The 12,183-nt window shown below is 62.1% G+C and overlaps 1 protein-coding gene across 1 annotated transcript; it reads right to left on the bottom strand.

Moving 5' to 3' along the window:
• Positions 1-1,680: 1,680 nt before the first annotated feature.
• On the bottom strand, positions 1,681-10,571 carry LOC308643408 (uncharacterized protein; the record flags this gene model as incomplete). Its single annotated transcript, XM_081283263.1, has 3 exons — positions 1,681-3,794; positions 8,143-8,743; positions 10,565-10,571. 3 exons carry the CDS (start codon positions 10,569-10,571, stop codon positions 3,365-3,367), a joined length of 1,038 nt encoding a protein of 345 aa, XP_081139389.1. The 3' UTR covers positions 1,681-3,364.
• Positions 10,572-12,183: the final 1,612 nt, after the last annotated feature.

The following is a 12,183-nucleotide window of genomic DNA, read 5'->3' as shown; positions in this document are numbered from 1 at the left end:
ATCCCGCGCACAGTGCTTCAGAGGGGTCGTTAGGACGCCCAGGTAAGAAGACTGAGCCTGACTCAGAGAGGGCACAGCCTTGCCCAGAGTCACACAGTAAGCCCCTGGGGGAGGGCGGCTGTCCTTACTGAGCAACTACTTACTCCTGGAGCCGGCGATGGGGAATTCCCTGCTCCCCTTCATTCCATGCACACAGCACCTCATTTCACAGATGAGGGGATGGCAGATGTCACTGCTGAAGGTCACATGGGCAGGACTGTCTGTCCCTGAGGCCAGGCTCTCCTCTGTCAGAGCCTCTCCTGCAGGAAGCTGTGGTTTGCTGAGAGCTTTCAGAAGGTGGGGTCCCTGTGGCCTCCTTCACTGTAATGGCCTCAGGTCTTGGATCAGGACCTGGCCTCAGGCTGGTTTACTGAGTGAAGAGAGGAATAAAGGTAGGATGTGGGGTCCCCCCCCACCAACCTCACACCCACCTATTATCTGTGCCCCCCTAATTCACACACCGATGTCCTAACCCTGCAGTGGGGGGGGGGGCAGAGATTGATTGATTGAGGTCCATTTCTTAGGTCCTGATTACCTCCCCAGAGTTCCCGCCTCCTAATCCCCTCCTGAGTCAGTCAACTCTTCGTCACTATAACATAATACCTGAGAAAATCAGCTTATAAAGACTGAGGGTTTATTTTGGCTCACACTTTGGAGGTTCAGCCCACCATTGATGGCTCCTGAGACTTTGGGCCTGGGAGAGGCCACAGAGCATGGTGGGAGCATAGAGCAGAGCAGAACAAAACCGCTCACCTTGGGGCCAGGGAGGAACGAGCAGGAAGGGGCTGAGGTCCCACCATCCCCTTGGAGGGCAAGCCACCACCTCCCAGCAGCACCACCCGGGGACCCAGCCTGGAGCACTCAGAACCTTTGGGAGCTGCTTATCCAGACCATAGTACCTCTCCCTGGCCAGGCGCGGTCTCAATGGGTAGCTTTGTGGGGACATAAACATGCCGTGTATCTCCAGGTCTGGGCAGAGGACAGACCTTCCCCCCCCACCCCCCAGCCTTCCCTGGGCTGGGACCCGCCTCCTGTCCATCGCCACCCTCGTCCCTTCCTCCCTAGGCCTCCTTCCTTCTCCAGTCTGTTCATCCGGCCTGGTGTGTGGCAGTGCTGGGGGACCCTGGGCCTTGTGCACCCAGTTGGGTGCTCTCCCCGGTCCCGGGGCCCCTCGCAGTCCCCTCCCTCCCCCGCCACCAGCCCGACCCCTCGCTCAGAGCTACCCTGACCCTGCCACACTGCTGCGCCCAGCACCGCCCGGGCACTGAGCCTGGCTCCGGCTCCCTGAGGGCGGCTGAGTGTGTCCCCGACTCTTCTCCATCAAGGGCCTGCTGTGGTACCTCTTCTCCACCGGCACACGGGGACACTCAAGTCCCTCTCCCCAAATGGACTCTCCATTTCTCTTTATTTTGGGTCCCAGGGATTGAACCAGGGGCCCTCAACCACTGAGCCACGTCCCAGCCCTATTCTGTGTTTTATTGAGAGACAGGGTCTCACTGAGCTGCTTAGGGCCTCGCTGTGGCTGAGGCTGCCTTTGAACTTTCGATCCTCCTGCCTCAGCCTCCTGAGCCACGGGGGTGACAGGCGTGCACCATTGTACCCGACTAAACTCTCCATTTTTGATCAAAAAAAAGACAACCATATATATATATATATATATCTCCAATCAGCCTTACGTTTGCACAATGAGGCAACAAATAGGAAATTAATTGTGTTTACAAAGATAGAAATGATTAAAATCCAGCAGCTGTGCCAACATTTTGTGCTGCAAAGGCCAGAGGGTCAGGGAGGCCTCCCCAGGGAGGGTGGCCTGGAGAAGCCAGGTACCCACGGGAAGAAGTCCCAAAGGTGGGGGAGAGGCCCCAACTGCAGCCAGCCAACCCCCACCTGCTCCATCCCCCACCTGCTCCATCCGGCCCTGCCCAGCAGCGCCATGCAAATCACCAGGAGGCTCATTTGCCTATGCCATAGCTCATTTCCATAGAGAGAGCTCATTTCCATATCCCCTGGCTGGGCCACAGGGCTGGAGGGACCAACCAGAGGGCTGCTGCTCCACCCTTCCAGTGGGTGGGGGGAGAGAAGGAAGGTGGACATCTCTTCAAGACAAAGACACTGTGCCATCTGGGCCACAGGAGGGGAAGAAGATGACACTGTCTGAATTTGGACCCCGGGTGGGGGTGGTGACAGAGGGACAGGGCCTGGGGATCTCAGCATGGGCAGAGCTGGCTCCAGCCCCCGCCTCCTCACACACAGGGCTCTGGGCCTGGGGCGGGGGACGGGGTCTCATCCTGGGTCTCCCCGTCTGGGAAGGGGCACCCCACGGCAGCCCCCCAGGTGGCCAGGAGGGCCACCCCAGGGCTGCGGGGACGCTGCCTGGCAGGGAGCGACTCCTTGGTCCCTGCTCCTGGCTGATGCTGGTGGGTGACAATGACTGTAGGGCAAGCAGATGGCACTGCCCAGCACGCTGTCCTAGGCCAGCCGGTGTCCACCTGGCCCTGTCCTCTCTGGGCCTCAGTTTCCCCAAGGGGTGGGGCTCTACCTCCAAGGGCCGGTTCCTAGTTCCTCTCCGTCCACTGTCCTAGCACAGGGTGACGATGGCCAACCCGCACAGTGACAATGGCAGCAGATGATGGCGATCTTGGTGGCATCCACGAGCGGGAGCCGCGAGTGCCGCTAGACCACAGGCCTCCTCAAGTCACTGCCCAGAGGAGACGTGAGGCCCAGACCCAGGCTCAGCCTCTCCCCCTCCCCCGGGTGGCCCTGAGCCCCGAGAAGCCGGGGCCTGTCAGTGTTAGTGGGGGAGGGCACCCCACAAAGCCAGGGGCCCACTCTGCCCACCTTGGCCCTGACAAACCAAGATCCCTGGTTTAGACAGGGTGGGGCTGGGGCTTGCTGGGTAAGAAGTGGGGGGGCCTTGGAGGTGGGGGAGGACAGAAATGTTCCACACCTTATTTCTGATTCTGTGACCCTTCAACCCCTCACCCCGCCCCACTTCTGGAACTCTCTGACCCCTACTTCTCATGATTCCCCTAAATTTCTCTCTTCCTCAAGTTTCCTGGATGAGCGAATGTGATGCAAAGGCCCTGTGGTCTACAAACCCTGGCATCTTTCTTTCTCTTGTTCTTAAATGTCTGGTTGCCGTGTGTGTGTGTGCGTGTGTGTGTGCTGAATCATGCAGGCTCACACGAGTCATTTATATTTCATGTCTCTGCCTTGTGTGCAGGTGAGGTGTGCAGGTAGCAGGAAAGTTTCAGGCCCAGGGGACCCCGGGGGTCATTTTCCGATCGGGGATGTGCCTGCTCTGAGCACCTCCTGGGGTCGCTCGTCAACGTGGTTCACAATCTGCACAGAGGGTCCGGAGGGAGGGCACCTGTATCTTTCTGCAGGAATTCTCAGTATTGGGGCCACCTAGGGGGGTCCTGCTCTCGCCTCCTTCCAGCCTGGAGTCCAGAGCAGTGGCCCCGGCGGGGACTGGAGAGCATGCAGTGACCAGGCTGGCCAGGCCTGTGGCTGGACATGAGCTCCCCTGTGGCCCGCAGGCCCGGCTCTGGGGCCCCTGCTGTGCCCGCGGGTGTCTCCGAGGGCCTGGGAGTTGTCTGAGGCTCCTGCCCAGCGTGGTCCTCTGGTGTCCTCTCTCGCTGTCCCGCGTCCACCCTGCAGTTTTAAATTTAGCCCCTGCAGAGCCTGGCGCAGCCGAGCGGATTCGTCTTTCCAACCCTGGCTCCTGGTGGGGTTGGAGTCCTCTCAGGAACTTTCTGGAAGGGATGGGGCAGCGTGGTCGGGAGGGTGGTCAGGGGCCAGGGGACCGGGGCCTCCCTGGAACACGTCCGTGTCGGGGTCACTCCCTGTCTAGAGCCCCTTGTGGGGCCAGGCGAAGCGACCTCAGGACGGGGCGCCCCTGCCCTGGTCCCCCAGGGTGCAGTGAGATGTGATGGCAGAGGGTGACGGGCTCACGGGGGCGGCCCTGGGGGTGGGGTGCATCCTGGGGTCCCCGAAGGGGTCCAACGTGTCCTCTCCCAGCCTGGCAGGAGCAGAGGAGGTGCCGAGAGTCGGTGGCCGATCGGAGGACAAGTTCTCGGGTGACACTTTTGGAATGTGGCCCACCCAAGGTCACAGGGCCACTCTCTGCTATGAGGTGTGGCCCTGGGTGACACGGGTGGCCCGAGTGCAGGTCCTGTGCAGGCACCTCCCGGGGGCAGGGGCTGAGGGATTCGCTCCCAGGGACACACGGTCACTGGCAAAGGCCACCCGCTGCCTGGGTGCTCAGGGGGCAGCCAGGGGCCAGCTGGCCCCGGGGACGGGGCGGGGACAACCCGACACCCGGCACTTGGTCCTGTCACTCCCGGGGGATTTGGTGAGCGGGCGGGTAGCCTGGTCGGGGACACGCTGTGCTGGGTGGCGGCAGGTCGGGGACTTGGCGCGTCCTCTGGGAGCCTGACGGCGCGTGGTGGACGCCCGGGTGTGTTCTTTGAGTGACTGTCAACAGGAGACCCCCGAGTCCCCGCTGGGCCTGACCAGCACGAAGCCAGTTCCGCACCCAGGGCCCCGCTCCCAATGGGGTCCTGCCTGGCCCCCCCGGCCCTTCCCCAGACCGCCCTCCGCACGGCCTGCCTCCCCCTGGAGGCCATGGAGGCCCCTGCAGCACCTCCCTGTCCCCCCACAGGTGACCACCATGAGTCCTCTGCTGGAAACTGTGGCCTTTAAACAAACCTGAGCCTCCCGGGCTCCCTCCTGCTCCTCCAGGGGCCACGGGTGGCAGCCACTGCAGGCTGGGCCCGTCCCCCTCCTCTGCAGGTTCTGGGTTCCTCTGGCTCCGCCCACTCCAAGGGACACGGCTCTGTCCTTTTTTTGTTGTTGTTTTTTGGTGCCAGGGATTGAACCCAGGGACCCTCGGCCCCTGAGCCCCACCCCAGCCCTGTTCTGTGCTTTATTTAGAGTCAGGGTCTCACGGAGCTGCTCAGGGCCTCGCTGTGGCTGAGGCTGGCTCTGACTCACGATCCTCCTGCCTCAGCCTCCCGAGCCCCTGGGGTGACAGACGGGCACCTCTGAGCTTGGCTTCGCACCTTTTTCCTTATTCCCTGGCTTCTCTCCTGTGGTCCTTGTCATGCTATTGAGGGGTGGGGACACGGCTGGGCCAGGACTGGGAGACAGATGGTGGAGGATGGTGGGAAGATCGGGGAGGACAGGCCCTACCCCATGGGCTACGCGCCAGGCGCCATTCTGTGACAATGTCCTCTGTCTCCTCTCCCTCGCCCCCACCCCTCCGTCCACCTGTCCATCACCTGTCCCTCTGTCCATCCAGCCATATTCTCACCGGTGTGCCCATTCATCCATGGTTCATCGTCCACCCACCCATCCCTTCATCCCTCCGTCTGTCCACCCACCCACCATCCACCCGTCCAGGGAGGATTTGGGGCTGCTCTTCCTGTCTGGCCGACACCTCCATGGACGACTCCTTACTGAGCACCTACTGCACACCAGGCACGGTGCCAGGCCCTGGGCAGACCCGTCCTTCCATGTGCAGAAACTCTGTGCCCGGCCTGGCCCCGGGGGAGCCAGAGCCACGCACACGGGGACAGCAGGAGTCGCGCTCCAGGGGGTGCTGCGTCACTGGGTGCCACCGCGTCATTTAAGCAGAGGTGCTGTGAACCCAGGGGTGTGTTTAAGAGGAAGCTTTGGCTGCTGTGAACCGTGGGGAACCCACAGAGGTCCCGCCCCGAGCACCTGGGGACCGCGTCTGACTTGATGTGGGCCTCCACTCTTGGGGGGACCCGAGGCCTGCACCCCAACCCACCTTGGTTGTGAAGGGGACCTGGCAGGGGCTGGAGCCACCAAAGACAGCGACCATGTAAAGATGATGGAAAAGAAAGAGGTCACCCCAGGGTACCTTTACTTCCCACAAGGAGGGGCCGTGGCGCCCCGTGGCACAGGTCTGTGATCCCAGCCTTTGGGGAGGTTGAGGAAGGAGGATCGCAGATTCGAGGCCGGCCTCGGCAACGCAGTGAGACCCTGTCTCAAAAATATGAAAAGGGCTGGGGACGTGGCTCAGAGGCTACGTGTCCCTGGGTGTGCGTGTGTGTCACCGGAAGGCAGCCCGGGGTGGCCGCTCCCCAGCAGACCCGCGGCCCCCACTTGGCCTCCATCTCGCCTGGTCTGGAGCCTCCCGTGGGCGCCACCGTCCCCTCAGGCTGCTTTCTTGGCTCAGCCTCCCGTTTTGAGACTGATCCCTGTTGATGGTGACGCTTCAGTTGACACACTGCGGCTGCCCCGGCCGATCCCGCAGTATGAAGGTGTCACTCTGCATCGGCTCAGCCACCCCCGATGGACACGGAGGTTGCTTCCAATTTTTTTCCCTCTCGCCACCCAAGCGGTAGGGACGCGCTTGTCCCCATCAGCACGTGGCCCATGGTGATGATGGGGACTGTGATTAAGAGTAGTTCCCGGGTGCTGGGCCTTGGCTTCGCCCAGACCACTCCACGCCCCGTGTGGCCGACCCTCACTCATGTCCCCATCCTCTAAGCCCAGGTCCACCTTGTTCTCAGGTGGCAGACACAGGTCTGGAGATCAGAGAGGCTGAGCAGTTTCCCTAAAGTTACTCAGCAAGGAAGGGGGAAGCGGAATGCACACCCAGGGTCACTGAACTTGACCATTGCACTGTCTGGCCTCCCTCTCCCTGTCCCTCTGTTCCACCCAGAGAGGCTTCTGTTGTATCTCAAACACCCTCAGCTTGGTCCTGCTTCTGAGCATCCACACTGGCTGTTCCCTCTGCCCAAATGCCATTCCAGGCTCATCTCCAGCTCTGCCTCTTGGGGGCCCTTCCTGAGTCCCCTGTCCTTCTTCCTTCCCAGCATTCACTGCTATAATTTGGCTGATGGCCTCATCTGTGGGCTCCGTCCAGGTGGGTCCTGGATCTTGTTTGTCTCCTTCCTTAGTGCCACACTCCAGGGCATACAGTAGGTGCTCAGCACCGATGCTTGCAGCCCGGACTGGGGTTGCACCGAGCAGACAGGTCTCATCCCGTCCCCGCGGTGCTCTCTCCAAGTGGCTGATGCTCCTCATTTTACAGGCAGGAGGAGGAGGCTGCTCAGAGGCGTCAGGTAACTTGCCCAGGGTCACACAGCAGGGGCAAGCTGAGGCAGGACTGGGCCGAGGTGTGCCCGACTCTCCCAGCCTCGGGGGACCCTTGTGCAGCTCAGGATCCTCACTGTTCAGGTGACACTTGCATTCCACAGAAGGGACACTGAGGCCCAGAGAGGTCACCCAGCAACTGGCTGAAGGCCCGTCTCCTGTGTGTCTGTCACTGCGAGGACTCACGGCGGGTCCTTATTCAGGTCATCGGCTGGAGCCACCAGGCTGGGGAGGGGCGGCCACAGCGGGGACGGTCAGCTGGCCGGCCGCAGGGAGCCGCGGGCCCCAGGAGCTGTCACCGCTGACTGATGGATGGGGACAGCTTCCAGTCGCTGGCCGTCCCCGCCACGAGCCCCGTGGCCATCTCGGTGGCCGCCCACGATGGCCTCCCACCCGGGCGCCTTGCTTTGAACGTCCACAAGGCCTTTTGTCCCGGCAGCAGGAGCGGGCGGTGTGCAGGGGCCCCTTTCAGAGGCAGGGGCTGCCTGCTGGGCTGCCCCCGGCCCCCACTGCGCTCCTCTAATTACCTGTGGGGGGGCGCAGCTGAGCCCAGGAATCTGGGGGGTGGGGGGTGAGGCCAGGGAAGCCCTGGATTCCAGCTGGCGGAAGGTAGTGCTGGGGGACGTGCTTCTCCAGGTCACTGATTGAAAATCCAGGCCCAGAGAGGACAATAGCTTTGCTCAAGGTCACACAGCAAGTTAGAAGTTGGGCTTGGCTGGGACTCAGGGGTGTTTAGAGTCTCCCGGTGAGGAGCAGGTGAGGAGCAGGAAGGGAGCTGGTCGGATGCCTGTTTGATGCCTGCTGTTACTGCCACAGAGGGTTCTGTTTCTGGTGACCCTCACTTTTCAACTCCTAGTCCCTCTCTGAGCCTCAGTTTCTTCATCTGTGGAGTGTGTTTATTTATGGAGGACCTCATCTATTCAGGACCACGGGGAGACATGAGTTAGATGCTGTCTCCAACCTCAAGGTACTCACCGCCAAGCAGGGGACAGGGAGTCAGGACACAGATGGGCACCCAGGGCAAGGGCTGGGTAGGCCAGCAGAGGCAGCCGGGGGACCTCCGAGGGGACAGAGAGGGCTTCACAGATGTTGTCTGCCCGGGGATTTCGTCCAGAGAGCCCCTGGGAGCCGGGCAAGATCTGAAGGAGCCTGGGAGGGGCTCTGGCCGCAAGGAGCCAGGAGGAACGGAGGAGGCGGAGGTGGCCAGGTGTCCACTGCAATGGTCCCAGCGAGGGGCCGTGAAGGGCCGGGCCCACACCAGGGGCTACGGCTGCCCACAGGCTCCGGGCCAGAGGGCACAGACTCCTGGCAGCTGCGGTTGGGTTGTCCCTTAAAATAGCTCTACAGAGGCCTATCAGATGGCCGTCCCAGCCCTGGGCACTGCACTGCGGGGGGGGGGGGGCAGCGGGCAGGGGCTCCACACCGGAGGCCGCGCCCAGGGTCCCCCTTCCCGCAGCCCAGGTGGAGGCAGCCCAGCGTCCGTGCGTCTGTGTGTCCGTGTGTCTGTGCCAGGAGCCTGAGCCGCGGGGTCTCTGGGCGCCAGGACTCTGGTCCAGCCTCAGAGGGGCGCACGGCCCTGATCAGCTGCTGCTGGGCTGTCCCCTGAGGTCACCACGCTGGGAGAGGTAAGGTGGGCACCCAGGACACAGGTCGCAGGATCCCACGTGCAGGAAGTGTCCGCAACAGGCAGATTCACAGGGGCAGAGGTAGACCAGGGGGTGGCGGGAGCTGGCCAGGAGGAGGCCGAGGGAGAGGCACAGAGTGTCTTCTCGGAGTGACAAAAGTTTTCGCAAGATGTAGAGGTCGTAGGACACTGTCCACTTAAAGTGTTTAGAACAGCAGCTTTTATTTAAAAAAATCAATTATGTAACCCCCCTACCCTCCAAACCCATTGAGTTGTATGATTTTTTATTTTTGTAGCATTGGGGACCCAGCCCAGGGGTGTTCAGCCACTGAGCCACATCTGCAGCCCTTTTGATTTTTTTATTTAGAGACAGGGTCTCACTAAGTTGCTGAGGCTGGCCTCAAACTCGCAATCCTCCTGCCTCAGCCTCCTGAGTTGCTGGGATGACAGGAGGGCACCATTCCTTGCCTGGCAAGTTGTACACTTTAAACTGGTGAATGGTACCGTGTGTGGATTAAGTCTCATAAAACTATTAATAAAGAAAAACAAAAAAGGGAGGAAGCCATATGTGTGTGGGGGTTCTGAGATCTTCAGTGAAATTGAAAGAAGGGGAAGTTGCCTTAGGGGACATGAAGGCACAGTGTACCAGCTGGGCAAATCATGACAGGTGGCCCTTGTCACTGCCCTGTGACATACACATTTTTTCCGAGCCCTTTGGGAGATTGCTAGCCCTCTTTCTATGCTGATTTGCTGTGTGCCCTTTGGCAAGTCACGCAGCCTCTCTGAGTCCGGATTCCTCATCTGCACCTCAACCTGTGTGTGGACAGCTGCTGAGCTTAGGGCCCAGTGTTTGCTCCTCTCCTCGGGTCCTGACCGCGGTCAGGAGAACACAGAGGCCGGGAGGAGGCTGGCCCCAGGGCTTGGAGACCCGCCGTGCGCATGCGTGCTAGCCCAGCCGGCCTCCGCACGTGGCGGTCAGCGGCTGCCCAGGGCCGGCCCAGCCCCCTCCTCCCCGGGTCCCCTCCTCCCCGGGTCCTTCCCATTTGGATTTGGTCACGGATCTGGTTCCTCCTGCAAATGATCTCCATGTGTCGGGGATTGGGTTTCCCGCTGGCCCGTCCCGCCCGCCCGGCCCCCCGCGGTCAGCCTGCGGGGGCGGGGCGCCCAGCGGTGGCCCCGGCGACCCGGCAGGACGCGCCGCATCTGGCTTTCCCATCAGCGCGGGGCTCGTTTGGGTTTCAGTGACCCATGGAGCCCCCGGAGAGGGAGGGGACCCGGGCGGAACCCAGCAAACCCCAGCGCTCACGGGATCGGGCACAAACACACCCGGGCTCACGCACGTGTGCAAAGCACGCACCTCGGAGCCACCCTGCACACCCAGGAGCGCACGGGCCTCCCTGCCCCCGTGCCCCGCCGTCCTGGGGCTCGCTGTTCTCTGCGCATGCTCCGCTTGGTCCAGCTGCTCAGCCTCGACCCGGGATGCCCTGGACACCTGGGCCTGTCCCCTCCCCTCCCCTGGGCATCTGAGAAAAGGCAGCTCCCTCCTCGCGTCTCAGACTCTCCCGCCAACCCTGCTATGCTGGCCTCCGTTTTGTGGCAGAGTAAGAGGTTCCGAGAGGTTTAGTCATCAGCCCGAGGTCACCCAGCTGATTCCTAGGAGACTGTTGAACAGCAGAGCCCAGCTTCCCCGACTCCTGGTGCTGAAAATGGCCAGCTAGGCGACAGACAGGCCCGTGCCCCCAGCCAACTGGCCAATCCCTGCCCCTTACCTACCTGCCATTCACTCAGGGCCAGGTGATTTCTTTGTCTTGTCTTATTTTACTCTTGTGGTGCAGGGGACTGAACCCGCAGTGCTCCGGCACCAGGCCATACTCTTCGCTCTTTTTATTTATGTATTTTGAAGCACGGTCTCACTTAGTTGCCCAGGGTGGCCTCGAACTTGTGATCCTCCTGCCTCAGCCTCCCAAGTAGCTGGGATCCCGGGTATACCCTATTGCTCGGGGCTGGGGCCATGGTGATTTCTCTGGACCCACCTGCCCCCCCCCCCCCACACACACACTGGAGGCCCTCAGATGCCTGCCAGCCCCTCTCTGGGCCTTGGGTTCCTCAGCAGAGAAGCAGTGTGACCCAGGCTGGTGACTTCCTGGCCCCCGTTGGCCCACCCCCCACACAGGGCAGCTGTCCCTCAGGGCCCAGGAGGCCTGAGTGGGCTGCACCCCGACCCCGCCTGTGGAGTGGCTAGGCCTGCCCACCTGCTTCTGGGTGGCCTCCAGGATGAAGCCAAGCTGGAGAGAAAACGTGACAGTGCCTCGCGCATGTGACAGCTCGCCATCACTGAAACCAGGGGTGGACATGATCTGTGAGTCACAGGCCGGGCACGGGGCAGCCCTGGAGCAAATATCTGTCCATTGTCACAGGACCTGGGGTGGGATCAGACCTGACCCTGGCCTTGACCTTCCCGAGCCTCGGTTTTGGCATCTGTGAAGTGGGAACTGGTTCCAGTCTCTCCGCCATCACTGAACCACAGAGTCCTGGGACAGCTGTGTCCCCAGGTCTCCGCGGCTGCTCCTCAGAGGGCACAGCCCGCCCGTCTGGTGGTGGCTCCCCGCGGCTGGGTGGTGTCAGGTTCGCTCTTGGCTTCTCCGGCCAGGGCCAGGCTGAGCCTCCACGGGGCTGAAAATACCCCTGCAAATCCCTCTCAGAGCCCAGCCTCCTCCCCGACATGCCAGAGGCTAAAATAAGACCTGTGGTCCCAGGGCCCCACCCCCGCTGCCACCCGAGGCAGCCGTCCCCCGGGGACCTAGTGCTCCTGGCACAGATGGGGGGGCAGGAAGGGGGACAGGAAGATGCCCCCCCCAGCAGACAGAGGCTCCCGCCTCGCCCCAAGGGGGCTGCCATCTGCAGGGGCCAGTGGGCACCTGGTCTTCACGAAGCTCTGGGGACTGTGGGACAGGCCACCCCTTGTGACACCACTCACAGTGTCTGGTCCCACCTGGCTGCCCTCGCAGGGGCACTGGACGCCCTGAGCAGGGCGGGGTCTGCGTGTTCTCTGAGCGGAGGCCAGGAGGGGGGACATCCAGGACCTTGGAACATTCTGGAACTTCCTCGCTGCTGGCCAGGGCAGAGCTTTGGGGCTGGTCTTCCCCTTGGCACTCGAGTCTGAATTTTCCAGACAGCTCTGCCACCTCCTCAGGGAGTCCCCCGATGCCGTCCCCGCAGGCGGTGCCCCACAGCCCCCGGCCTCCTCACGCCTTGCCATGGGTCCTTCCTGCAAGCTCCCTCCATGCACCTCACGCCTCCTGCTCCCCCCATCTCTGCTGGGAGTGTCCCTGATGGTCCCCACCCCAGAGCCCGTGTTCTGGTCTCAGCCACCGTCTTCCCGTTTGAAGTGC

This window comes from Spermophilus citellus (genome assembly GCF_964194105.1).
Source record: "Spermophilus citellus genome assembly, chromosome: 3".
Lineage (NCBI taxonomy): Eukaryota > Metazoa > Chordata > Mammalia > Rodentia > Sciuridae > Spermophilus > Spermophilus citellus.
Note: the sequence above shows the minus strand (reverse complement) of the source record. Positions and strands in the feature narration are given on the sequence as shown.